Source organism: Balearica regulorum, chromosome 24 (assembly GCF_011004875.1).
Source record: "Balearica regulorum gibbericeps isolate bBalReg1 chromosome 24, bBalReg1.pri, whole genome shotgun sequence".
Taxonomy (NCBI): Eukaryota; Metazoa; Chordata; class Aves; order Gruiformes; family Gruidae; genus Balearica; species Balearica regulorum.
Genome location: NC_046207.1, coordinates 5,138,081 through 5,165,225, shown reverse-complemented (window position 1 = coordinate 5,165,225; position 27,145 = coordinate 5,138,081). Strand labels below are relative to the sequence as shown.

General features: G+C 53.9%; 3 protein-coding genes across 15 annotated transcripts in view; 1 reads left to right on the top strand and 2 right to left on the bottom strand.

Moving 5' to 3' along the window:
• Positions 1 to 368: 368 nt before the first annotated feature.
• Positions 369 to 3,918, bottom strand: STAC2 (SH3 and cysteine rich domain 2). The gene is given in 12 exon segments (XM_075774939.1): positions 369 to 562; positions 687 to 824; positions 1,007 to 1,058; positions 1,160 to 1,257; positions 1,435 to 1,490; positions 1,572 to 1,641; positions 1,726 to 1,823; positions 1,948 to 2,029; positions 2,370 to 2,467; positions 2,561 to 2,648; positions 2,650 to 2,754; positions 3,768 to 3,918. Coding segments are annotated over 12 exon segments (1,059 nt in total). The 5' UTR covers positions 3,846 to 3,918; the 3' UTR covers positions 369 to 466.
• Positions 3,919 to 4,813: 895 nt separating this feature from the next.
• LOC142605132 (transcription factor CP2-like protein 1) lies at positions 4,814 to 10,724 on the top strand. Of its 8 annotated transcripts, none has more exons than XR_012838883.1 (17): positions 4,865 to 5,033; positions 5,135 to 5,286; positions 5,392 to 5,465; positions 5,584 to 5,631; positions 5,798 to 6,014; positions 6,090 to 6,196; positions 6,301 to 6,453; positions 6,690 to 6,800; positions 6,887 to 6,984; positions 7,057 to 7,111; positions 7,242 to 7,335; positions 7,431 to 7,521; positions 7,637 to 7,716; positions 7,791 to 7,936; positions 8,052 to 8,181; positions 8,248 to 8,461; positions 9,512 to 9,641. XR_012838883.1 is itself a non-coding variant. In XM_075775521.1 (16 exons), the coding sequence occupies exons 1-16, from the start codon at positions 4,951 to 4,953 to the stop codon at positions 8,283 to 8,285; spliced, it is 1,677 nt and encodes a 558-aa protein (XP_075631636.1). In that variant the 5' UTR covers positions 4,865 to 4,950; the 3' UTR covers positions 8,286 to 8,605. The 8 variants fall into 8 exon arrangements, 6 of the variants coding, with proteins under 6 accessions (XP_075631641.1, XP_075631642.1, XP_075631636.1 ...); XR_012838884.1 differs by having other exon boundaries at positions 4,875 to 5,033; positions 8,130 to 8,181; positions 9,512 to 10,724; XM_075775521.1 differs by lacking the exon at positions 9,512 to 9,641 and having other exon boundaries at positions 8,248 to 8,605.
• Positions 10,725 to 11,517: 793 nt separating this feature from the next.
• FBXL20 (F-box and leucine rich repeat protein 20) overlaps positions 11,518 to 27,145 on the bottom strand; it is a 43,200-nt gene continuing 27,572 nt past the window's right edge. For all 6 annotated transcript variants that reach the window (XM_075775528.1, XM_075775530.1, XM_075775532.1 and 3 more), the window contains 11 exons: positions 25,645 to 25,739; positions 25,199 to 25,267; positions 24,909 to 25,004; positions 23,480 to 23,606; positions 21,425 to 21,499; positions 19,645 to 19,775; positions 18,166 to 18,226; positions 17,643 to 17,687; positions 15,989 to 16,045; positions 15,026 to 15,238; positions 11,518 to 14,105 (listed from right to left, as the gene is read on the bottom strand). In XM_075775528.1, coding sequence (XP_075631643.1) covers positions 13,998 to 14,105; positions 15,026 to 15,238; positions 15,989 to 16,045; positions 17,643 to 17,687; positions 18,166 to 18,226; positions 19,645 to 19,775; positions 21,425 to 21,499; positions 23,480 to 23,606; positions 24,909 to 25,004; positions 25,199 to 25,267; positions 25,645 to 25,739 — 1,077 coding nt within the window. In that variant the 3' untranslated portion in view covers positions 11,518 to 13,997. The remainder of the gene's footprint in view (positions 14,106 to 15,025; positions 15,239 to 15,988; positions 16,046 to 17,642; positions 17,688 to 18,165; positions 18,227 to 19,644; positions 19,776 to 21,424; positions 21,500 to 23,479; positions 23,607 to 24,908; positions 25,005 to 25,198; positions 25,268 to 25,644; positions 25,740 to 27,145) is intronic.

Below are 27,145 nucleotides of genomic sequence, written 5' to 3'. Positions count from 1 at the left end.
CAGAAAAACAACCTGGTGGCACCAACACCGCGGCAGCAGCAGCGTTTTAATTCAGGAGCCGGGGCTGGAGCACCCCGTGAGCGGGGGCCGGGCGCTGCCCGGGCTGGGGGGGGGGGTTGCGTGGGTGAGCTGGGCTCCAGCAGTGGGGCTGCACACACGTGTGTTAGTGCACAGGTACAGGCGTGTATGGCTCTGGAGCTGGGGGGGGTGTGTGTGGAGCTGCACCTGCGCGTGCATGGGCAGAGGCGTGTGCCCTGGTGTACACACAGGGATTTGCACACCTGCTGCTGTGCACACACCACACCCCCCCCCGCACACACACACGCACACTGTGCACGCTGTGTCCGCACACGCTGACTGGCACACGTGGGGGAACCGCCCGGATGGGGCTTCCTGAGGTGTGGTGATCCGGGAGGGGGGTGGTGATGGGGACAGGGACACTGTGGGGGGGGCTGGACACCGCCCCTCAGATCTCGGTCAGCGCCTCGGCAGGAACCAGCCCCCTCTTCCTCCCGCTGGTCACCCGGACGAGGCCCTGGGTCCTGCCCACGCCGACGCAGATCTGGGATGGACAGAAGGACAGGCAGTGGGGCACGGCCCTGGCATCGCCCCGCTGACGACAGACCCAACTCGGTGCACCTCAGGGCAGCGAGGTGCTGGTGCCAGCGGGGTCCCCCCCTCCCTACCTGGTTCTCCCTGAGGCTCATGCGCCCCTGCTCCTTGTCGCCTTGCACGGCCCGGCAGCTCCTCCAGACGCTCTCGCCGGGACGGACGCGCTGCACGAAGTTGGCCGGGAAGAAGCCCAGCCGGTCGCCCACCTTCCCCTGCGGCGTGGCCGAGGGGCGGCTGAGGCCCCCCGCACTCACTGCACCAGTGAATGCCCTGGCAGGTAGCGGGGCTGCACACAGGCACCGGCCCCTGGCTGCCCAACACCGTGGCACACCTGCCTGTGTGTCGTCCCCCCCCATAACCCCCCAACCCCCCCTGCCCCACGGCCCCCCCTGACCTTCCACCAGTCCTCGTTGGAGTCGTCCACCAGCGTGACCCTGTCCCCGGGCCTGGGGGGGGGCAGAGGGAGGCGTGGGGCAGCGTGGGGATGTGCCCCCCCTCCACTGCCCCGGGGGTCCCCCCCCACCTTGCCGACCCCCTCCCCACTCACTGCAGCGCCAGGTCCTGGTGCTCCTGGGGCACGAACTTGTAGAGAGCCACGTAGGAGAACATGGGCGCCCCGTCCCACCGCGCTGGCCCCCGGGCAGCCTGCGGACACAGCCAGCGCTGCCCCACGGCCCCCAGCCCCATGCCAGTGTCCCATCCCTCTGCCCCACAGCGCCGTCCCTCTGCCCCACGGCCCCGGTGCATCACCAGAGCCCCCCCCCCCCGCCCTGGTCCCCCCCTTCATCCCCATCCTGCCCCCCCCTCCCCCTGGACCCCCACCTGCTGCCTGGGGCTCTTCTCCTCCAGACTGTCCCTCTCTGCTGGGGTGACAACTGCTGTGACAGATGGGGGGGACACACAGAGTCAGCCCTGGCCCCCCCCCCCGCCGGCCCCCCACCCCCATGCCACCCCCTTACCACCACCGCTGCTCGGGCTTCCCGCGCTGCTCAGGGCGTCCCCGCTCTCCTCTCCCTCCCTCTTCTCACCCTAGAGCAGAGGGAGGGTGTGGGGACAGGGGGGGTGTCCCAAACCCCCACAGTGCACCCCACCCCTCCCAGTTCTGGGGGGTACCTGGGTGCTGGGGGGCAGCTCCGTGGGGCCGGCGCCGTGTGCCAGGGAGGTGCCGAACCGCAGCGCCTCGTACACGGGGTCCACCCTCGCGCTGGGGTCTGCATCAGGGGATGGGGGGGGTGTCAGGGCCCCCCCCCCCCCCAGCCCAGCCTGCACCCCAGGGAGAGAGCGTACCCAACGGCGGGTGCAGGGTGGCTCCGTGGTGCGGCCGGGGGGGCTCACCTGGGGGGGTCGAGCCCGGCACGGAGCCCCCCTGCTCTGGCAGCAGCAGGGGCGAGCTGAAATTGCGGCAGAAAGAGGTGGCCTGCGGGGAAAAATGGGGTTTTGGGGAAAAGGGGCACCCAGCACCCTCAGGCACCCTGGGAGGGGGCAGAGTTGGGGTGCTGGGGGGTGCTGGGACGGACCGTGGCCCTGGGGCCAGGGACCCCCCCCGTGCACACGGGGGCCGGTGCTTGCACACGCGCCGACATCTCTCTGCCCACGCGTGCCCGTGGGCACGCATCCCGGTGCACACGCGTGTGTGCAGCCGCACGCCCTGGTGCATGCAGTCCCCTGGGGACGGGGCTGTGGCGGGGGGGGGGGGACGGGGGGACACTGACAGGGCTGTGTCACACACACACACCCCCCCCCCCCGCCCCACGTACCGTCTTGCCGGGGCACCGTTGGTGCGAGATCCCCTCGGAGCACCAGAGGTGCACGCCGGCCTTGCACGCCTTGCACCGCAGGCCCTGCCGCGAGTTGCCTGCAGGCAGCGGGGGGGTGGGGGGTGTCACGGCCAGGGGTGGGGGCTGCACCCCCACCCCCACCCCGACCCCCCCCCCCCCCCGGCCCCCACCTGCGATGAGCTGCCGGCACAGCTCGCAGGGGCAATGCTTCTTGAAGACGTACTGCTGGAAGCCGTGGGGCCGGGGGGGGGGCCGGGGGGGTCCCGGGGCCCTGCGCCCCCCCGCCCGGCCGCGGGAAGAGGCTTTCCACGCTCTTGCTCCGCAGCAGCGTCCGGAGGGACAGCGACCGCTTCAGCCGCTGCATCTGCCGGAGGGACCCCCGGGGTGGCAGGGACACCCCCCCCCCCCCCCGGCATGGCAATGACCCCGGGAGGGGCCGGGGGGGTCCCTCAAAGGGTGGCAGGGACCTCGCCCCAGGGATGGCGGGGACCCCGGGAGGGGCCACCCACCCCCCGCCGCAGCCCGGCCCGGCTGGGGACCCGGGTCAGCGGGGCCGGGGGGTGGGGGGCGCCGGGCAGCTCCGGGGCTGAACCCCCCCCCCCCCCCACCCCCCGGCACCCCGAAGCGGCTGAGAGTGCCCGGGACAGGGGGCACGGTCACCCCCCCCCCCCAGTGCACACTCACACCGCCCCCTGCACAGTGACCCCCAGTTGCACGCTCAACCCCGGTGCACACTCCCCCCCCCGTGCATACACTCCCCCCCCCCGGTGCACACACACACACACACACTCACACTCCCCCCCCCCGTTGCACACTCTTACACACACACACACTCCCCCCGTTGCACACTCACACTCACACACTCACACACACTCACACACACACTCCCCCCCCCGTTGCACACTCACACACACTCACACACACTCACACACACTCACTCCCCCCCGTTGCACACTCACACACTCACACACACTCACACACACTCTCACACACACTCCCCCCGTTGCACACTCACACACACACACACTCACACACACACACACTCCCCCCCCGTTGCACACTCACACACACTCCCACACACACACTCCCCCCCCGTTGCACACTCACACTCACACACACTCCCACACACACACTCCCCCCCCGTTGCACACTCACACTCACACACACACACTCACACACACACACACACACTCCCCCCCCGTTGCACACTCACACTCACACACTCACACACACACACTCACACACACACACTCCCCCCCCGTTGCACACTCACACACACTCCCACACACACACTCCCCCCCCGTTGCACACTCACACACACTCACTCACACACACTCCCACACACTCCCACACACACACTCCCCCCCCCGGCCGTACCTTGCTGCCGTGCCCGGCCCCGGCGGGGGGCGGCTCGGGGGGACCCGCCGGTTCGCTCTCCCCGGGCGGCTCCGTCATGCGCCCGCCACGCCCCCCGCCCCCCCCCCCGCTGTCGCGACAGCGCCGCGACCCGGTCGCGATAGCGCCGCGCTCAAGCTGCCGCCGGGGGGGGGATGGAGAGATATGCTAATCCTGGGCTGCCCATTGGCTGTCCGTCCCCATGGGGCGGGGCTTGTCCCCCATCAGCAGGTCTCGCGTGGGGGGGGGCACTGGGGGGACCCCACACGGACAGCCTGCGGGGGTGGGCAGCACCCAAAGTCCCCCCCACCCTGACACTCGGGGGGCAGCACCCATTCCCCCCGCCCCCGCGATATCCCGGGGGGAGTCACCGCTCATGCCCCCCCCCCATTGCCCCCTGGGGGGGCAGAACCCATAGACACCCCCCCCCCCATTTTCACCCTTGGGGGGGGGGGCAGCACCTTTGGGGGGCAGCACCCATGGACAACCCCCTTTTAACACTCCATCTCCCCCCCTCGACACCCAAGGGGAGGGGGGGGCAGCACCCATATCCCCCCCCGATTAACACCCCATACCCCCTTATTGACACCCGGGGGGGGGGGGCAGTGCCCTGCACGAGCAAACCCCCTTTTTCTCCCCCAAATGAGCCAATTCTGTGCGAAATTAGAGAAATTAAAATGCAGCGGGCGCCCCGCGGGCTGGCACAGGGCGGCCTTGGCTTCTCGCCCTGGACAGGGTGGACTGGAATGGCGGGGGGGGGGGGGAACAAGGTGGGGGGGCAGATGTCCTTGGCTGGGCTGGGACAAAGGGACAGGGCACAGCTGGGGGGGACACACGTGGGGCTGTTCCCGGGGAGGGGGGGGTCTCCAGCCCACCGGTTCCCAGGCTGGGCCCCCCCCCCCCCCAGGAACAGCCCTGCGTGTGCGTGTCCCCCCCCCGATGCCCCCCCACTTTGTATTGACAACAAACACAGGGGGAGGACCCCCCCCCACACTATTTACTGTCAACTCCCTCCCCAAACTGGACCAAACTGGGCCAAACTGGGCCAACCTGGCTCTCACCACCACTCCCTGTGCCTATAAAAGTGGGGGGGACACCAACCTGTCCCTCCCTGCTGTCACCCTCCGTGTGTGTGTGTGTGTCCCCCCCGCAGGACACCCCCACCATGCTCTTCTGGCACGGTCAACCTGACCACTACTGGTCCAGTCCCGGGGAGATGTACCCCATCTCCGGCCCCGGGCTGCTCAGGTACCCCCCCAACCCAGAGCATCCCTTGCTTTTGGGGAAACTGAGGCACAGCTGAGCTCCTACCCGCCGGGGGGGGGGTGTGTGTGTGTGCGTTTCTGCAGGGACCCCCCTGTGCTGCCCTACCTGAAGCAGGAGGAACCCCACGGCATCTCCACCTCGCAGCCCCCCTGCTCGGCTTTCGAGTACGTGCTCTGCGCCCCCACGTCTCCCGCTGTCCGGCACCACGAGGAGACCCTCACCTACCTCAACCAGGGTGAGCTGGGGGGGCTGGGGGCATCCCGGGGGGTGGAACTCCCCCCCTCTGGGGGCTCAGCACCCACTTTTGTGTCGTGTGTCATCCCCGTCCCCCCCCCCGCAGGGCAGTCCTATGAGATCCGCATGATGGGGAACCCCCGGGTGGACCCCGCTGGGGAGGGGCGGAGGATGCTCAAGGTGAGATGGTGGTGGGGACCCCCCAAAAAACCTGGGGTGAAGCCTTGGGGCAAAGCTCTGACCTTAAGCCCCAGTTCAGCCCCAGCTCAGCCCCAGCTCAGTCCCAGCTCAATCCCAGTTCAGTCCCAGCTCAGCCCCAGTTCAATCCCAGCTCAGTCCCAGCTCAGTCCCAGCTCAGTCCCACCTCAGTCCCAGCTCAGTCCCAGCTCAGCCCCAGTTCAATCCCAGCTCAGTCCCAGCTCAGCCCCAGTTCAATCCCAGCTCAGCCCCAGTTCAATCCCAGCTCAGCCCCAGCTCAGTCCCAGCTCAGCCCCAGTCCAATCCCAGCTCAGTCCCAGCTCAGCCCCAGTCCATCCCCGTCTCCCTGTGGGGCCAGGGGCCGTGGCCGTGGGCTCAGCCCGTGGCCGTGGCTGGTGGCACGTGGGCCTGATCCTGCGGCGCAGAGCGTGGTGCGCGTGGTCTTCCACGACCGGCGGCTGCAGTACTCGGAGCAGCAGCAGCTGGAGGGCTGGCGGTGGAGCCGCCCGGGCGATCGCATCCTCGACATCGGTGAGTGCCGGCGGCGGGCGGGGGGCTGGGGGTGCTGGGGGGGCTGGGGGGGCTGTGCTCACCCCTCTCCCGCAGACATCCCGCTCTCCGTCGGCATCCTCGAACCCCAAATCCACCCCACGCTGCTCAACACGGTGGAATTCCTCTGGGACCCCTCGAGGCGGACGTCCGTCTTCGTGCAGGTGGGAGCCAGGCCTGGCCGGGGGCTGGGGGGGCTGAAGGGGCTGGGGGGGGGGGACTGGGGGGGGCCCCGGCAGCCGCCCCCGACCCCGCTGTCCCCGGCCAGGTTCACTGCATCAGCACCGAGTTCACACTGCGGAAGAACGGGGGGGAGAAAGGCGTCCCCTTCCGCATCCAGATCGACACCTTCTGGGTGGGGGGCAAGGAGGACCCCCCCGAGCACCTCCACTCCGCCAGCTGCCTTGTCAAGGTGTTCAAGGTATTGGGGGGGGGGGGGCACCAGTGACCCCAGGGCGACCAGTGCCCCCCCGTTCCTGGCAAATGCCGCTCTGAGCATGGGGCAGCGCCTGCTGCAGCACCCTGGGGGTGGGGGCACGGGGGTCTGAGCACCCCAAGGACCTGGGTACGTGGGGGGCTGGGTGCAGGGGGAGGCCGGGGTCCCCCTTGGCCGTGGTGGCGGTGGTCCCGGGGCCACGCTCACGGACCCCGGCGCAGCCCAAGGGGGCCGACAGGAAGCAGAAGACGGACCGGGAGAAGGTGGAGAAGCAGCCGGCGCCGGAGCGGGAGAAATTCCAACCGGCCTACGAGACCACCGTGCTGGCCGAGGTGGGGCCCGGCCCTGGGACCCCTCCCTGCGGGCCGGGGTGCCCCCGGGGACCCTGCACCCCCTAACCCCCTCCCTCCATCCTCAGTGCGCCCCGTGGCCGGACGTGCTGGGTGCACCCCACAGCCCCCCGGGCACCCCAGGGCTGCTGCCTCCTCACCCCTTCAAGCTGCTGAGCCCAGAGAGGTAAGCGGGGCCCCCCCTGGACCCCCACCCACTGCTGGGGTCCCCCGCTCAGCCCAGCCCCGCTCCCCGCAGGGTGTGCGTGTCACCCGCCTGTGCCGCCGAGAGCCCCACGGAGAGCGCTGGCGAGGTGAGGGTGCCATCGGTGCAGCCTCGTGCACCCCTATAGCCCCCTACGGCCCCCCAAGAGAAGCTGGCTGGGCTGAGAACGTGCCCGCTCGGTTCATGCCCCGGCTGAGGCTCCACTCCCGCTGCGGCAGGCGCTGAGCCCCTGTGCATCCCCCCTGGAGACGCAGCAGTGGCTGCACAAGCGCCGCTTCTCTGCCTACGCCCGCGTCTTCGCCAACTTCGCAGGTGAGGCCGCGGGCAGCGCCGGGCCAGGCTGGGGGGGCAGAGCCGTCCCCCACAGCTGTGACCCCCCCCCCCCCCCCGAACCCCCCTGTCCGCAGGCGCCGACCTGCTGAAGCTCTCCCGCAGGGACCTGATCCGGATCTGCGGAGCCCCCGATGGCATCCGCCTCTGCAACGCGCTGACGGGCAGGTGGGCTCCGACGTCCCGTGGGGCTCCTCGGTGCCTCTTTCTGGGGACCCCCGGCAGCCTCCGCGGTGCCTGGTCGGATCCTGCCCCCCCCCCAGACCCCTCTTTGCCTCCGCAGGTGCCCGCGGCCCCGGCTGACCCTCTACGTGTCGCGGGAACTCGCCGACGGGGCTGAGGGCGCAGAGGATGGATGCTCAGGTACCCCGGTCGGCGCGGGGCAGCGTGGGGATGGAGGGTCCGTGCTCACTGCCCCGTCCCCGTCCTGTCCCCAGGGCTGTACCAGGAGATGCACCTGGAGGAGCTGACGGCGGCTGAGCTGACCGGGAAGCTGGCGGAGCTGCTGGGGCTGCCGGTGGGCCAGATCCTGCGGGTGTCCCGGCAGGGACCCTCCGGCATCCACATCCTTGTCAGCGATGCGGTAAGAACCAAGGGGGACACCCGGGTGGTGCTGGACCCCGCAGCCATCCCGGCCCCTCGGTGTCCCCAACCTGCTCCCAGCGAGGCTCAGCCCCCATGGGTGCCCCTCGCTGCAGCGGGAAGGGGGTCCGGGCTCTGGGATGGGACGCGCAGCCCCAGTCCAGGCCCCCTCACCTCGCCCCGTGGCCCCGCAGATGATCAGGAACCTTCTGGACGAGACGTGCTTCGTGGTGGCCATCAGCAAAGGTAACACGGTGGCCAGGGGCTGCGGGCGAGGGACGATGGCCCCGGCTGAGCCACGTCTCTGGGCAGTGCACGGCCCGGAGGGGTACCGCCTGGTGCTGCGGTAGGACCCGGCCCCGGAGCTGCGTCACCCCCAGGAAGGGAGATCTCCCACCGGTGCCGGAGCTGTGCAAGGATGGAGAGAGGAGCCCGAGGCTTGCACCGTCCCCGAGAGCCCATCCGCCAAACACGGTTCACCCTCCCTGCACCCCTGCCAGCCTCACCCGGCCCCTCCTGCAGAGGGGTGAGAGGAAGGGTCCCATCCTGGCTGCTGGCCCCCTCCATCCCTTTCTCCCTGCGCTGACGGCAGCCGCGTCCCCACACCCGCCGCGTTGCCTTCGCCTCGTCCCCGTTTGGTATTAAAGGACGGAGGCAGCCAGCCCCGAGCGCGGCCTCGTCCCTGCGGCACCTGCTGGGGTTTGGCGAGGGGTCCCCGGGGTCCGGCACCCACCGCGGGGTGGGAGCAGCCTGGGCCGGGTTGGGGAGCGGGGCCGGGCACGGGGCTGAGCCCCTCTTCCCCAGTGAGACCCCGGCAGCTGCCGGGTCAGCGAGGAGGAAGCCGGGCAGAGCGGGTCCTGTCCCACCCCGCAGGGATGGAGCCGACCATGGCACAGAGCCCGGGGCAGCCCCAGCTGGTAAAACCCAGTAAAGCCTCAGTTCTGCGTTTTGGCTCAGGGAACGGGTTATTTTTAACGCAGAGTCCTTCCCCTGAGCACTGTCCGGCGCGGCCGCTGCTGGCACGGACGGCAGAGCCGGGTGGTGAAGCGAGACCGGGGCTGCCTTGGGGAGGAAACGACTCGCAGGGCGAAGGACGGGTTTGGGATAAACCAGCGGGTGGGAGGCTTCCCCAGAGAGGAAGGACGGAGACCCAGAGGAGCCAGAGGACGCGGGCGAGAAGCGGGGAGGACACCGGGACATCCCCCGGTCCAGGGTCAGGATCCGTGTTGGCAAACACAGAGAGAAGGGACAGCAGCGAGCACCGGGACGGGGACCCACGGACCCACAGACCCGGCCCTGGGGGTGCCGGGGGGGAGACGGCAGCACCAGGGACCCTCCCCACAACACTCGCTGCTGAGGGGAGTGGGTGCTCGGCCCCATGAGCCCGTTCCCGACCATCCCCTCCACCGCCGGACCCTCGCTGCCCTGCGGAGATTGCGTACGGCTCATCACACAGACAAAGGACAACTTACCTACATATATATATATATATTTCCTTTTAATTAATGGCATTATTATATCCACACAGTGTCAAGGAAAGCACAGATTACAATATCATTAAAATAATATTTTACAGATCTCTCTATACATATACATCATAATCGAGGGAGCGTATGACAAGGTTCCAGCTCATGCGTCCAGCACCTCAGACTGAACAGACACCGCGAACCCACCAGAGTTTAAAAACACGTTAAAAAATAGCGAGGCGGCCAGGCCTGTCCCGCAACGGGGGGGGGGGTCCCCACGGGCACGGCCGCCCCACGGGTCCCGCACCGGCTGCGCCAAGCAGCGAGATGGGAAAGGAGCCGGAGGAGGAGAACATCGAGCGCTCGGGGTTTGCATAGAGGAGGGAATAACCCGTCCGGGCAGACGCTGGTTATGGGGGCTGTGGCCAGCAGGGAAAACCCAGGTGAGCTGGGACGCACCTCGAGGGATGGAGGAAGGTCGGTCGGTGGCTGCAGCGTGAAGAGCCCCGGGGAAAGGCGGGGTGCTGGGGGTGCTGGCAGAGGGGGGCATTTCCACGGCTCCCCCAGGGTAGGGCAGGGGCTGGCACAGCCTGGCCCCGGGGTCTCACCGGCTGGCGGGAGCAGGGGATGCGTTTCCTCGTTTCTTAAAAAAAAACACAACCCCAAACCTCTGCCCGTCTCCGTGCCAGATGAGCCAGGCAGCCGGTACGTGCCAGCTGCCGGCACGGAGAGCACGTACCGCCGGGGCGGCCGAGCTCGGCTCTGCGATGGACGGAGCCGCAGCGCACGGGACGGGGCGTCACCGGTGATGGGGTGTCACCGGTGATGGGGTGCTGTGACAGGAGGGTGCGAGGGGCCGGGAAGGCACGGCCCAGGCTGCCCGAGCACGGAGCGAAGCTGTGAAGGGAAGGGGAAAGTGGTTTCTCCCCCCGTCCCGCCGCCCCATTTTTTTGGCCCCCTGGAACTCCCTGGGCTGCAGCACAAGGACCTCAGCACCCATGAGTGGAGCTGGGTGCCCCCCTCAGACTTTTTTTGGAAAGCAAAGCAGAAAAAAAATCATGCCAAGAACAACAGCCCCAACCAGGCAATCCTTCCTCAGAAGGGGACAAGATGTTTGAAACCTCATTTTTGGGGCACACAACCCTCCGCCCAGAACACTGTACTGAAGAACCTTGTCATACTCATCTCCCAGCCACCCCCCACCCCACCAAAAAAAACCCCAACCCAAAACTAACCCAAATACCCTGACACCACAGGCCAGCCATGAACAACAGAGTAAAATGAAAAGAAAAAAAAAAATAAATTACAATGATGTTTAGAAAATGGGAATTTGTTAAAGTTTGTTTTAAATAACCCGTGAGAGCAGGTTACACTTCCCCATCCTCAGCAGCAGCCGCCACAGAACAGGGATAAAGTGCTGCCGTGTCCCTCCAAAGACCAGAAAAAGCCCAATTTTGGGTTGCATTAGATCTTCCCACACCACCTCCCAGCAGGTCTCGGGCTATTTTGCCAGAGAGGTCCCCTCGTCCCTGCGCCCGTGGGTCCAGGAGCAGGTCGGGGCCAGGGGCCAGGTCCAGGTTACGGCAAAAAATGGCTTTTTTGGGGTGGTAACACAGAGTCTGGCCTCCGCTCTGTGGACACGACTTTGACAGAGGTAGCCTGGGGCTCGGGGCGCACGTGGGGTTTCAAGGGAGGGCAAGGAAAGGGCCGACGTTTGGAGAACAGCTCACGGTCTCACATCAAGGACCCGATCTGCCTCGTACAGCTGCTCCGGTTCCAAGGCTGGACAAGACGCGTTTGGCACGAGCAGGGAGCTCACAAACTGATTTTTCACCATTTTCCATCACTTACCCCCCAAAATGACAGTACAGAGACATTCATCTATAAACGATGGACCTGAATGTCGGTGCCTGGTGCCCTCCGCAGCCACCACCCCAAACCCGGGGCCAGCACCCGACCCAGCACCCAGCTCGGGAGCCACCAGCTCGGCAGAAACAAGGGCGCACGTATGCGGAGCAGAAACACGTTCCCAAACAACAACTCGCGTCCAGGTGGCTGGGGTTTTGTTTTGTTTTTTTTCCCCCTCTACAAAGGTATTCCTCTAGCAAGACACAGCTTGGAAAATGGTGTTTATTGGTATTTATAAATACAAACATTAGGAAGAGTCCATTTGAAGACGGATAATTGACTTAAAAGGACACTGTCAAGCAGTTTGAGCTACCTTAATGCTGTCACCCTGTTTGGAAAAAAATAAAAATAATGCTTTGGGTTCTGTATTCTTGAGTTTTCCCTTGAAAACTCTACTCTGTTACAAAGAAATCGGTCAGCCAACTACACCCTGGCTTACAAATCCATTTTAGCTCTCCCCCGCCACGGTGTAAACTAAACAGAGTGTTCTTTCCAGAGCTGTGCAAATACCGGGATTGTGGGGTGCTGCCCCAGGCGCACCCGCCCCTTCGGAGTCAGTCTGTGACCTTTATCTTCTGCCACCTCGAAAAATCGGAGAAAGGAGTTCTGCAAACGAAGTATAGGAACATGCTCGTTGAGGAGAGAGAGAGAATCCACAGCGCTAAAGAGGATTTGAATAAATATAACAGATTAAAAGTGATCTACAGGAAAGGCATTGACAGTATCCTTTTAAACACAGCACACTGGATTTCCTCCCAGCAGACTGTGCATCTGCAAGGCTTTGTTAAGCACATACCCATGGGCTGGGGAAATTTAGGTTGTAGATGAAGGGGATACAGCTTCGGTGGGACTAAGCGACCCTTCCGGCTGCCTGAAGAGCTCAGACAGCAATAAAAGCGTTGGGAAGCAGCACACTGTCCTCAAAGCAAACCCACGGTGAATGAAAACAAGCCCCTAGGACCCTAAACCAGCTATTTCCTTGTGCTGCACCCTGCTCTTCCCCCATCAGATTTTTCAGCGGAAAGGTGAAGCACCACTTCCTTGGCAGTGAGGATGATTAAACAGCCTTGCTCCTCTCTGTCACCCCCAAACACGTGCGCTCCCATCCACCCCGGGGTGCGGACAGCAGGAAGAGCTCAATTACTTACACGTCAGCTCGTCTTCCACAAACCTGTTAAGAGTTTGACCAAGTTCTGCCCCATTAAACCCTTGGCGCCTGCCCATCTGTTCACATGTTTCATACTGGGCATCTGGAGCTGCCAGCATCAAGGAACTGGGAGCTGACAGAGCTGGCCCGGGCTGTCTACGCTCCTCTGAAGCACCTGGGCTAATCTTGCCTGAAATGCCTCAAAACCAGCTGCCGGGAGCACGTTTCGACAGCCGGGAAGGACTGGCACACAGAAAACCCTCGTTTCATTCAGATGGTTCCTTCTCCGGGGCAAAACACTTACCTGCAGAAGATGCAAAAGTCAGCAAAATCACCCAGCGCCCGCACCTCAGCATACAACAACGTGACAATAAATCAAGGGCGTATTTTCAGGCCCGCTGCTCCTCCCACTTCCGTTAGCGAGGCATTATTTCTTGATCAGGGCAACAAGCAAAAAGACTCTACTCTGCTCTTCCTTGGGGGCAAGATGAAGGGTGGGAGGGAAAGGACAGGAGGAGCAGGGAACTCACAGTCACTGGAACAGAGACTATAACTTTTTCCCTATATCAGGAGTTATATTCTTGTCGCTGGGATAAAACCTGAAATGCAAAACCAAATTCGGACACCCTATCGCTGATAAAAACAGGCCAAGAAGCCTACAAGAGCCTAGCCTGTGGCGCAGCTCACCTTCCATTTAAAGATCTTCCTATCGGGTCATTACAGGCTCGGGCTTCTAATGGTAAAAAGTGGGTTTTTTTTAAATTTAAATTATTGATTCGTAACTTTTGTTTGGTAAATCTCAAAAAAAAAATTACTGAATTAGAAACCTGTAAAAAAAGCGGGATGTAGGGAGGATAAAAAACGGAGCCTGACATTACAGATTTCAAGCTATATCACGACAATCTAGGAAGCCTCTGAGCTGGATGCTACAGAACACAGAAGAAACAGATGAACCTTCAATGTGAGCATGCTCAGGGTGGTCAGCAGGGAACGGGAAGCAGAGAAGCACAAGTAAATCAGGTCTCACAACAGCTGCTGTTTCATTCCCTCACTGAAAAACGGACACAAAACTTGTTGGGATTTTCAGGTTTGTTTTTTTTTTTTTTCTGCTGGACAAGGGATGCAGGGTTAAAGCATGTTCCTTCCCTCTCCCCCTTTCCCCATTTCAAAAGATTTCAGTTGCTATTCCGACCTCAACAGCAGCAAGAGTCATTCTGGGTTCGCAAAAAACCCTCCCCTCCTTACCGCAATGATTTCATCTGAGCATGCCCAGTAGGAATGGTTCAGAATTATACCAATCCACCTACAGAAAAAAAGCCAACACAGCTCCAGCTCCCATTCTGCGGAGTTCATCGGTTTGCTGGAACAGGTGGGGCGCATATATGCATGTGTATGGGTGGCTACAGGGGCCTGGCACCACAGCCCTGTTCACTGGCCCTGGCAAATGACACTGGTATCGCTTTTCTTGAAGATACTGGTGTCCACCGTAATTCTACAAGTGTAATTAAATAGTCAGTTTGCAAGGATGACCACTTCCAGTGTCATAGGATGATGCAACATCTGCAGAAGCGTTGTCTGCTGCCCCCGACCGAAGGAGGTGGAGTCACAGGCGCGAAGTAGGCATGGACTTTAATATTGGGTAAATGGGTCTGAAAAGACAAACACAACGTGTAAAGGGATGAGGTAGTGGCAGTGCAAGAGAGAGAGAGAGAGGGGTTGAAATAGGCCCGGCTTACTCATCCTCAGACTATGAACTAACACACACGTAAAAACTAGAATCAAACTCTTCCAGTTTACCAGCGTGACTTCCCCACAGGCTGTGGATTAACAAGTTCTTTCCGTTACCAGAAAACGGAGCAACAGGCAGTAAGGAAAAACGATGCTTTTTCCTCACCATTAATCCTGCGGTAGCTGCAGAGAACAGAACAACATCTAACTGTGCAGATCCGTGTTCTCTTTATGAATAAAACGTTACCATTACTCCTCTTTTACAGATGGAGAAATAGAGTCAGGAGGGAAGTCGGGGGCACGCAGAGTGCCTTGGATGAGCAGCAGCAAATGACGGAGCAGCCCTGGCTCTGTCCCACTCACAAGGACACACAGCCTCCCCTACAACAGACTGGTTTTATTACAGGATTAGCCGGAGTTATTTATATGGGAAGTGTCAGCATAAAGTGTGCTACGATCTACGCTGAGCACGTAAAGCAGTCGAGGGGAGGTGCCGTTCTACACGTTTGCTCTGGCACCAAGAGCTGGTGTCACGTTTAGAAGAGCACTGTCATGTACAAGTGCTTGTAAAATGAGCACTCGCATGCTGGGTCTCCTCTGTTCCTTTCTGCTACCACTCCGTGAACACAACAATTACCTCTGTTCCCTACCAGCTAGTGTTCATCCCCATCCAATCTTCTGAGTGCAGGACAGCGATTCATTTCGTAAATCATGGTTCTCAATACTTTTAAGAATGAGCACCAGACCATGAGGAATCTGAAACCTCAGCCCTCCCTCCTCCCACCAGATAAAGTGTTCAAGTCATAGCCCTAGCCATGTTTTATTATTACTATATTTTTACCCTGAGTCTCTTGATCCCTGCCCGTGTGATTTGCTGACAGTCGTACAGTTCTATCCTCTCCAAGCTGTGGCAGCTTTTCAGGTGCTCCAGGGAGGCGTCCGTGATCAAAGGGCAGTTGTCCAGCTCGATCACCTCCAAGCGGTCGTGTGCGCAGGCGCCGTTTCCCAAGTGACGAATCCCATCGTCCGTGATCAGCTCACAGTGGGACAAACTCTGCATCCAAACACAAGTTGTGAGCAGCCTCTGCCATCGGCAAACAGAAGCCAACACCCTGCTGGGGGACACTGTGGGACGAGAGGGAAGACCACCCACATGTCATAGATTTGGACTGTTTTTGCCACGCCGGCTTTTCGGACAGGTCTGTACTCCCTCCTTGCACCGGAGCCACTGCTGCGCTCCGGACCGCAGGCGCTGGGCTCCGTGGGACTCCAATGATAACGTGCAAGGGGAAAACTCATAGCTGGAGCGCAATGGGAAAGGACAGGTTTTCTCATGATGACAATGCAGCAGAACACACAGGGACGCAGAGGGGACAGAGACTCAATTCCCAGAAATTTAGACCAAGAGGAACATTGTTTTCCAGAGCCAGCAAGCTTGCCAGGTCTCAGCTGCCCAGCTCCACACTACAGGTGAGAAGGGCTGCAGTCTCCTCTCCTACAGAAGGAACGACAGCCCAGTTTGAGGACAGATTCTGCCAGGCGTGCTGAGGACAGCCAGAGGCTGGTACCAGGAGAATCCGGTGTCCTATAATTCATTTTCAGGCAGCTGTGGGTGCCTGGCGCAAGCTTAATGCTAGCAGTAGGGGAGGGACAATAGGTTCTTCGGGGTCAAGTTTCTAGCTGAAATCTTCCAAGCCTTCTCAACATGTCTATGAAGTCAAAGAGACAAATCCCCACAGGCAGTACTTAAAAATCCCTTTGTTTATAGAAAGAAAATGCTGGAAGTCTCACTTATAATACTCACCAGAACCTGAAGCCGTGGACAGTGTATGGAAAGCTGGATTAGTGTACTGTCTGTTATCTGGAAAAAAAAAAAAGAAAAAGCCCTTTCATGCTGGGTGCTTTGCACAAGGACTTTCCCCTATGAAAGAAAAGCTGCAAACTTTTGCCTCATCCATGGCAGCGTTCCCCACAGACACCCTCCTGAGCCCCTCTGGAACCCATCTCCTGCGTGACCAACTTCAAACGTACAGATTCTTCCACTCCCTTATCACCTCACATCCTTAAAGGACTGTCAAGGCACAGGTACTGTTGGTTTTTTGAGCCTTTAAGTGGCTCTCATGAAATAAGCTCGCAATTAAGAGAGGCAAGGGGGTAGATTTAGATGAGATCTGAGGAAGAAATTCCTCCCTGTGAGGGTGGTGAGGCGCTGGCACAGGGTGCCCAGAGAAGCTGTGGCTGCCCCTGGCTCCCTGGCAGTGTTCAAGGCCAGGTTGGATGGGGCTTTGGGCAACCTGGGCTAGTGGAGGGTGTCCCTGCCTATGACAGAGGGGTGGAACTAGATGGGCTTTAATTAAGGTCCTAAATGTTTGTCTCAAAGCACAAGAGGTGTTCAAATCCCCCTCCAACAGCTTGGTAGGTTGCCAAATTGTTCCTCTTTATTCTTTGGGAAGAAAGACTCGACACAATGGCTTTCTATCTAAAAGCATTCAGAAGGGAACTTGCTGGGCTGTCTTTGTTCAGTGCAGTCAGTCCAAGGACACAGCCCAATTTTTCTTCTTCCTTTTTGGGTTAACTTTAAATCACTTCCTGTCTGGACTATTGTAATTTCCTCTTGTGATCTCCTGAATTTCTGCCCTGTAAACATCAGGAAGTACAGAATACCGGGGTCACGCTGTTCTCATGGCAGGAAGCAAATTCCTATTACCTCCACTGTCTTTATCTGAATCGATTTCAAATCCATCCTTAGGGTTAGAGTTTTTTCATGAGTAAATTCAACTATTTTCCCCTGTAAATGCTACCTTGAAATGGTTATCAGCTTATGGCACATACCCTACAGAACAGTGCGTAGTCACATACGAGACCTCCTTAAAACTAACGAAGCCAGCACAGGGTTATAAAAGACTCGACAACAACAGACTCATTACATTACATCCCACTGCCTTTGTGGAAGGCTAATGGTAGCTCGGGCATCTCAGTTTTATTTCAAGCTGTTGCCATGTCCTCTAAAAAATCATTGCTGTTCAAACAATCTGGCTATGTTGGTGGTTGTTTTTTTGTTGTTGTTTGTTTGTTTTTGTTTTTTCAAAACAGAGGTAACTTCCATTATTTCTACCAGTATATGTAGCACAAACCTTCCCTTGCCTTATGTGCAGAGATCTCACTCTGGGGACTGTATCTTGTGTCAAGGGTCACAATTCCCACATCTATTACTATCAACTGAGTTGTCTTTTATCATTTACAGTTGCATTCACTACTATGAAATATGAACAAAGGCTCAAACTACAAGAGCAGTATTTTCTTATCCAAATACATCCGATCTTCTTGCTCAGGACTCTAAATCAAGTTCTGATTTAGAGACAATCCACTTTTTCACAATCTTTCTGCACTGCTGCGATCACGCTAAAAAAAAAAAAAAAAAGCCAAAAACCCGAACAGCCAGAGGTGACACCTCTTACCTGGACACACTCTTCCAGGTCCATTTTTTCAAGCTCATGGCAGTTCTAGGAACAAACAAAAGATCAAACACAAATTAAGTGCAAAGTTCAGACAGCAAATATACACACAACTACAATGAAACAGTCCTTTTTAAAAAATGAAGGTTCTTCCTCCATGAGACGTCATGACTGATAAAGTTTTGCTGCTTCTTTACGAATACCACCAAATATAGTAAAGGAAATCTAGCAATTTCACTCATTTAAAGGCACCAAGTTTTTTTTATTCATAGAAAGCAAAGGAGGTTAAATTTAGGGTCAGTTGTATAGAACACAGATTAGTCTAGAAAAAACAAACAGTAAAGTCTATAACTCTCAAGTATTTAACATCTCACATAGTTTGGCTGCACATCCTCCAAGATGTGTAGGTCAGGACAATGCCAAAGATTACAAATATCTACATTCAAGAGAAAGCTACTGTTTCACTCCTATCTATCATGAAAAGAAAGTAAAGACACTTGATGAAAAAGTGGAAATGAGCACTTACCCTAGCTAGAGTGGTAAAGCCCACATCTGTTAGTTGAGAACACCTTGCAACTTCTAATATTCTGTACAGAAAGAATTTATAATAACCATGGTGGAGTCATTTTGCTTTTCAGAGTGTTTCATTAAAAGCTTCCAGCAACCCAGAAAAGTTTGACCTGGTTTAGGCTGTGCTGTCTGAGAGGATAATTTGCACAGAGCATCCACCCTCTATACCTGAGCGTAGGTCACAGGGAAAGAAAAAAAGAAGTCAGGCTAAAAGGGAACTCCAAGGGTCATCCCATCCGTACCCTGCTACGAGGCAGGGAGGTCTAATCCGACACATGTTGGACTAAGGTGCTCTTAAAAATCTTCATTGCTGGACACTCCACAACCTCCCCAAGTGATCTCCTCTGGTTTCCACCCAAAATACAGATCTCATCGTGAAAAAGGGTGCAATACACGACAACCTGGCAGATGGGCATGAAAGAATAAATATTTAATGCCATGAGAGAAGAGTCTGAAGTCTTCTAAGAGGTGAAGTGCTTGTTTCTGTGACAACAGATAAACTTTCTGGCAGTTACTGCAGCTCTACAGAGGTTTAACTTCACAGGGTTAACATATTTATCTACCTTTACACAAAAGAAAGCCAATTTGCCTGAAGGGCATTATGAATTTTACCGTATGTAGCTTAACACTAAAGCTGAACATAAACACAGAAACCATTTGGAACCAAAATCATGTTTTACCTTCCTCTTTCAGAATTGGTTTCCATGCACTTGCATGCTGCACTTTGTACCCATAATTCTTTAAATGAGCTTATCACAGAGAACAGTTGTGTTTTGTTTTACTTTTTCCCCTGGAAGACATGTATTTGATGCCATTTAAAACACGCCACTTGGCTGTTACAGATGTCAGATAATAAAACTGTCTCTTCTTTCCGCACCTGGCCATTTTCTGAATTATAGCAAAATCTTCCTGAAGAAACTTGTCCTGATTAAAAAGTCTTAAAAAATAATAATAATAGAAAAAAGCAAGCACCTGCAGAGATGTCGCTGGAAGCCCACTCTGTCAAGCAGAGTGAACGTTAGCACAAATTCCATCTGCTGCAAAATCATTGTTAATATCACGTCAAGAGGAAACAGTGTTGTTTAAATGCTTTTTCAGTCCTCAATACTGAAGGAACCTAACCTCTCCCGTAACAGAACAAAAGTAGATACACAAGGGTGTAAAATGAGACTGCTACTATTGGCAGCGCACACCACCACAGCACGGAGCTCTTTTACCACTGTTTTACTCGCGCAAGTTTAGAAACCAAAAGTTTGGGTAAAATGACCATCACCCCACAGCAAATGCCTGGAAAAAGCTCAGTGATAAAAAGTGCACTTTCAGAAGGACCTTCAGAGTCTAAAACGGCTCAGATATTACACGACCACGTCACCAGGGTCCTTTGCTCAAGGTGCAACAGGTAAGGGGAGCTCGGGTAACTCTGCAGCAAACTTACCTAAGCCGTGGGCAGTTCTGCCCCAGGGCATTCAAGATGGCATCTGTGATGTTACAGCAGCCCGAAGCACACAAGGATTGTAACTTGTGGCATCCTCTGCATATTGTAATGAGACCATCATCTGTTATTTGCTACAAGAAAAAACAATAACAACATCAGAAGCCATAACAACGTAGGTGGAGGTGCAAGGCATTGCATATTTTCCTTCTTGGACTTCCAACCAGGCATTTAACCGAGGCCAAGTTATGCTTCTTTCTACCCAAAAATGCATTCAAATATTTCACTGGAGCAGCTGACACAGGATAAGCCACATTGACGTGACTTGTAAACATTCAGAAAGTGATTCCACATGCACGGAAATGTTTCTGAGCCTGGGCCACGTGAGGGGTGGGGGAAGGCAGGGTAGCAGTGGCCCCGGACTCGGTCTCCTGCCTTCCTCTGCAACCTTTGCTTGTAAAGACCTTCTTGGTTGACACTCAAGACAAGAAAGCAGCTAACAGAGATACCCACAAAACAAGCAGCAGGTTGTTTTCACTAACAGCCTTTTAAAAATACACTTTGGTGGCTCAGGACCAAAACCTGAACTGCAAGAGACAGGCTTACAGCCCAAAATCACATTCAATTCACCCCGTGGCACAGCAGCTCCACCGACCCGCTGCGTCCTCAGACACGCAGGGTCTGTCCAGCCCCACGTGCTCTGCTCGCAAGTCTGGGATGGCAACGGTGCACAAATCTGCTCCAGATGTTTCCCCGCAGGAGCGCGAGGGGCTGGGACTCAGCGTGGCTGTGCCAAGGAGCCGCACGGGATCAAGAGCAACAGGGGCAGTGTGACGAGGAACAAAGGGACAATAGGTGGCAGAGGCTGTGCATGAAGGAGGACCAGGTTAAACCTCGCTTCTTAGGCTCTGGATTTTCAGAGGCAGCCGGATTCAATTCCCACAGAAAAGCACCAACTAGGGAGCGGTAAGCCCAAGTGCTGAGTGAGATGAAACAGAAACCGAGTAGAACTTGGTATTTTCAGCCAAGGCGATCAAGAACCTTACTAATTTTCTTCTCCTTCTGCCCGTTTGCCTCTCCCCTAGACACCAGGTGCAGGTCTGGAACTTGCTAACAGTTCAGCTCCTCCTTCACAAGCACCCAGTCTCAGAGAGACGGGCACCAGCCTCTAACAACTGGTAGAGCTGGTCCTTAAACAGGACGGGGAAAGGACAGCCCCGCAGCCCCCCAAAGGCCTTGCCCACTTCCGTGGAAAAGGAAGAGACTGTCCAGTTACTCGCTGCGTCAGACTAACCGCATGACGGTATGTACAAAGAGCCCATTCCAATTTCTTTTTTGGCATAAATACACATTTTTGGCATTGCAGAGTAACTGGTTTAGAGTCCTTTTGCGCAGGGAAACTGCACTTGGTTCAATGTTATGAAGAGACCAGAGGAACCGCCTGGCTATATCACCACACAAACGCTCCAGCCCGATGGAAAGAATTTTTCCAGCTAGTCCTGCAAATGAGTTTAGAAGCCCCATGGGCAGAGCAGAGAGACAAACAATTCTGACAAAGTGAATGCTGTGATACTGTTTTGGGGGCTTATTCAACATTACTGAATGCCACCAAAAAGTTGGTTTTCATCAACAATTTTTAAAAGTCTCATAAATTTACAATTGCCCTGTCTGCACAGATGAGGATGTTTTTGGGATGGAGTACATTCTGCATGGTTCTGCTTAGAGATGGCCTCTAAACGCACAACAGTGGCTGAGTTGGGAAATCATAGGAAGCTTTACTTACTAAGCACGTTTGAAGGTTTAAAGTCACCAACTCGGGACAATGTGCACCAATGTATTTCAGAGCTTCATCCTCAAGCTGGAAAGAAAAATTTAGAGACTGAAACAACCTGTTAATACTTGAAGCAATCTTCAAAATAAAGCTATGAGAACAATAAAGCATCTGTGGTTTTGGATGGTGGGAGGAGAGCAAGGCACTCCACTCTCAAATACAGTAAGTGCATGACGTTTTGTTGGTTTGGGGGGGTTTTTTTTACCATCTCGGGAACAGAGTTCTGAGACCCACAACATTACTGATTTAAAGAAAAGCTGATCTGATCAAACACACATAATTAACACAGCAAGTAGTGAAATCAGAAGCTATTTACAGGAATTTAGGAAATGCTTCACTAGTGAGGGCCTGTCACTAACACTATTTTTATATTGCAATACTGGAACTCAAAAAAAAAAAGTCTTATTTCTATGTGGGGAGCACAAACACATCCAGGTTGCTTTCTGATGATAAAAAAAGCCTGCTATTCTTAAATCTATAAGAACAGATGGCAAGTAATTGATAACAAGGATGTATTGCCATCAATATTACTCATGACTCCATAAATTACTAGAAACTCAAGCTGTTTCTATGACCTGAATTCTCAAAATAGGCTGAGATTGTTATATCTTTAATCAAGTCACTTTTACAGCCATGTATACCCATCTCACGTATTAAAAGCCCTACAGTAGTATAAATTTAGAAAACCTACTGACTGCAGCCCTTACAGCTGGGCTTTCTTGTGCACATAACTGGTGTATTATTGCTTCGCTCATCGTAACCAGCTTTCAGGACTTTCTGTGTCCACGCACAGGAGAAATATCCTTTTTGCAAAATAAAAACATGTAGCTGTTTATCTATACAGGCAGACGAACATGGCACTTATTGACTCATACTTAAGGAAACCCTACCCCCAAGAAGAAAACCAAACAAATCCAAAACAAACAAGCTCTGTCGGAGTTCGGTTACAAGGACCCAACAGATCAGAGATAATTTTCCAGGTCTACCTTGAGGCTCTTAAACTCTTGGGAGTCTCTGGGTCACAGATTTCAACTCCTCTGGGGTCAGTTTTACTCTCTTTTTTCAAGGACATGATTCTGAGATACATGTTTGCTCCTTTCTAGCCTGTCTGCATTAAAAAGACCCCAGCCCACCTAAGTAAAAAAATAAGAATTAGTCCTCCCATTCCCTGTGAAATAGCTTTGCAAGGAGCTCTTGCTCATCAAGAGTAATGCTCAAGGTTGATGTTCCCCATGGTCCAGTTCACAATTGACCTAACTCCTTAGTAAAGTTGTAATTCAGGGAAGTATTTAACATATTCAACTTTTCAATCATTCACTAGATAAAACAGTAAAGAAAGAATAAATGAAGTTAGTCTAAATAACACAAAGTATAACAAGGGGGCAAAAAACCCCCCAACAAACCGTTCCAGCTGTTAGTGCACCATTTATATATTCCAAAGTATGAGCATCAGTCTCTGCAGCCTCTTCAAAATATCCTGCTATAGCTCGAGAGCTACACGATATACTTGAGGGAATAGTACTACGTTCATTACTGACTGCAGGGATGTCTTTTCAAGGAGTCACATACATGGTGATTCTCTTTGACTAACTTGAAGATCCAAACGACACGTAGAGGAAATTCTATCACCAGGGCAGAGGAAAGCACTGTCATGCTTTCTAAAATTTTCTGAGCCTTCAGAAACAGATGGGTCTAACCATGAATAACAAAGTTATCTCCTCTTTAAAAAAAGTTTGCTCAATGTGTTCCCGATGGGGAAAAAAGAAGAATGATTCTCCAGCTAGATATGCAATTTGTTCACTGCCCCACTATTCACGCTGAGCTCAAAGCTATTAAAGAATTTCAATAAAAGCAGTTAATCTCCAACAGATAGATTGTGAGTAATTTCAGTAACATAACATTTCTGGAAATAGAAAAATCCACAATACCTCATCCCCATAGTTTCAGTTACAGCAGAAGTAAGCCAGCTGTTATTATTCAATTTGAGCGCTCTCCACAGAGCCGTACCTGCGTGCAGCCTTTCAGAAACAGGGCTTTGAGTCCCCCACAGCCTCTCACCAGAGCCTGGATGCCGTCCTTAGTCACTTGGTCGCACCAGGAGATATACAGCTGTTCCAGCAGTGGGCATCCCTCGCTTTGGAGGTGAAAGGAAAAGTGGATGGAAACTTGGTTTCGTTTTGGAAAGAAATTCCACTTCAAGCCAGAATCTAGGCAATCCCCATTTCTGGAACCCAGGTGAGCACAGCTGTACACCCGCACCCCACACACCCATGGGGAACACTTTTGTCAAACATCATCTCCAGATGTGAAGAGCTCTCCAGAGGCAGCAGCAGGAGCTCTAGATCAGGGTATCAGCAGGGTAAAAGACAACCGATTTCTCCCATTTTGGACACCTCCCAGCGCCTATAAAGGACAGAAGCTCTTTATGGGCTTTCTGGATCTGAACACTACCAAATCCAAAACCAGGGTCCATTTCTGCCACGCTGCTTCTAACTTTCCAGGTGTTACCTTCCCTTTGCAAATAGCTGTCAGTCTCAAGTGTGATTTGTAATTAAGAAGAGATATAATATATATGCTATCACGTATTTAAGATAGCTGCAGCACAAATCTGACCACGAGAAATTAGAGACAAGGATGAAGACCCTCCAGGGAAGGAAAAAACAGACTCAAAGTATTTTAATGTAGCTAAAAAAAAAAATAGTTTAATCAATCATTTGTTCTTTCAAATCTGTTTTCTTCTGGTCTCTAGATTCACCCTCCAGTAATTTTTTCCCCATGATACAGCTTTCCTGTATTTTCTTTTATTCCACTGGTATATCACTTGAATTATTTTTTTTTTTTAATAGCTTGGCCTCTATTGTTACCTTTAGTGTTTTTTTTGCCTCCTTTTCTCTGTCCCAATATCTTCCCACCAATGTCTGTCTGTCCCTTCCTTTTCTAGATTACTTGGCAATTCCATTTAGCAGATTTAAGCAGTTATATGTCTCCTAAGCAGTTTAAAAAGACAAATAGTCACATGCTGGTGTTCACCTTCTAGCTATGTAAACAATTGCTAAGTACGCAATGGTACACTTACAATGAAGAAGTCGACTGTTAGTAAATGAGCATTTTTAAAAAGGCAGACTAAGGCTTTTGTCTCCCCCAAAATCCCTCCTCCAAGACTTTAACAGAATATAATTCTTCTTCTACTGCTAATAACCATCAGGATGGATACATGCAAGGTCGAGGGCAGCTTTTACCGAGTCTGAGTCCTCCTGTCTTGGCAAACCAGGAGGCACAACGTGAATCCTGAGGTCTCTTGGGGAACATCTAAATTCTAATCACAGTTACACCTCAGCCTACGTCAGTCTCCTCCAGGACTCACGAGACACACGGGGCAATGGTGGGTGACACTATCTGGACTCAATCAGCAAAAGTAGATGTTGTCGACTCCTACCTCAGCGCTTTCAGAGACAGGTTGGTTATGGAAGTGCAGGAAGCCAAATCAAGGTGCCTGAGTTTAAAGCAGAACTTACTGAGGCTCGTACACGTACTGAAAGAGAGCATACGAGACACACTCATGCAATAGTTTTATTCAAAATCCTCTACGTTTCATATGACATGGATTATATTATCTGCTGCATGCACAAGCCTGGCCTTAAAAAAAAAAAAAAGGGATGGAGAATGTATCACAGTGTACTCAAAAATGGGGATGACAGGGCAAATAGAGAAAAGAATTTTACTCACGCATCTGTGATCTTGGTACAGCCATTTAGGTTCAATACTTCAATATTTCTGCAGTTTTGTGCAAATGTCCTTTATTAAAGGAAAAGGAAAACAGTATTTTTCAGGCAATAGACTTCCAGTTGTTTTACAGCATTTGTTTTAACTGTAACACCATCGGATACAATTTTACAAAATTGTCTCAAAGAAAATAAGTAAATAAATAAAATAAATGATTTATGTTTACCCATATCTTGCCTTGGGATTTCCCAGCCTAAAGGCAAAAGCTTGTAATTCACTGCCAATTACTACTTAGCCTGTAGCAGCAGCTGGCATTATTCTAATGAGAATTGAGAAAAATAGCTACTGTGTGAAGTTAAAAAAAATAAATCATTCCAATCCTCTGTGGTTGTAGAAACAGAATCATTCTTCACATCACATTTAAGAGCAGAAAGAAGCCATACCGCTACCTTAATGCATTGTCTCCCACTCCTTGGCAGCCACGCAGGCTCAACTTCCGCAAGAAACCCCCGCATCTTTTAGAAATATTCTCAACTACCCGGCCCTGTCAGAGACAGAAAGAATTACATTAAAATCCAAAAAGTCACCTGATCATTCAAAAAGTTGAATTCAAAATTTTGCAGATTAACAACAGTTTGTTATTCTAGGTAAAACAGTGCTAAGAAAACAAAAATGCCATGATAATAATCTAAGGCAGGGAGAGGGAGAATTATTCAGCTTCTGAAGATGGAGAGACAAGGAACAATTACCTAAAGCCGCTCAGGCTAATGACTGGGAACTTCCTCCTGTTCGGAGCTCCCGGACACCAATACCGACTACCCAAGACAGATGAAAGAAGCAACACCATTGCTACAACACGGGCAGTAAGGTTTACAAATAAGTACAGTCATTGTACTATAAATGGATATACTTTAATTTCTATTCAAAAGAGAGATGAGGCAGAACCAGCCCACGAGTTTTATTCTCACAGAAAAAGGGATTCAAACATTTGTGTTCAAGAGATCTAGAAAAATGCCTTTTTAATTTCAAATTTGTCATCACTAGAAGCCTCCAAAGACCCCACTATGAGCTAGCATTTACCCAGCTATTTCTCACTGTGAATGAAGTACAAAAACCACTGAGAAAATATTTGTATCAATGTCCAGAAATTCAAAAACCTTCCCTTCTACTTTAGTCTACATAGTTGTTCATCACAGAACATCACTCAGTTCTTCAAGTACTAGTTTGGCCAACCTGGTCTAGTGGAGGGTGTCCCTGCCCATGGCAGGGGGTTGGAACTAGATCACCTCTGAGGTCCCTTCCAACCCAAACCATTCTATGATAGTTGGCGTTTAAGACCTCTAATGATGAAGGTATTTTTCTACAATCTTTTTCCAGTCAAAAAAAAAAAAAAAAAAATCAAGCATCAGGCTCAGCACAATGTAATACCACAATCAAAAAAGAGACACCAGCTTAACTAGATCTCTGCACGAACTTCTGGTGACATCTGGCCACTTGCTTTCAGGGGCTACGGGAGCAGCTCCGCAGCCACAGGGTACGGCCGATGTGCTGCCCTGGCCGGAGGCTGACGGAGGACTGAAGCTCAACCTGCACATCGGCGTAGAAGGACTAAAAAAAATCTGAACAGTCTGTGTGTTTTTGCAATTCCTCTAGCAAGGCTGTGAATTCATGTGCTTGAATTAGAGGATTCAAACACGTTTATATAGAAAGTTTACATCAACTGACGGATTTACATTCCTTTAAAGCAAACAACTTTTTGGACATCAGAAAGCCTGCCAGGTATTTTTAGGTTAGGTACAATATTCAAGCATTTTGTTTTAAAAGGGCAAGTCCGTGCTTATACAAAAACACATATTTGATGTACAGAGTGGCGTTAGAGAACAAAGAGATATTAAAAACATGCAAAAACCACTCAAGAATGAGAAGAGCCTAGTTTGCGTTCACAGCACT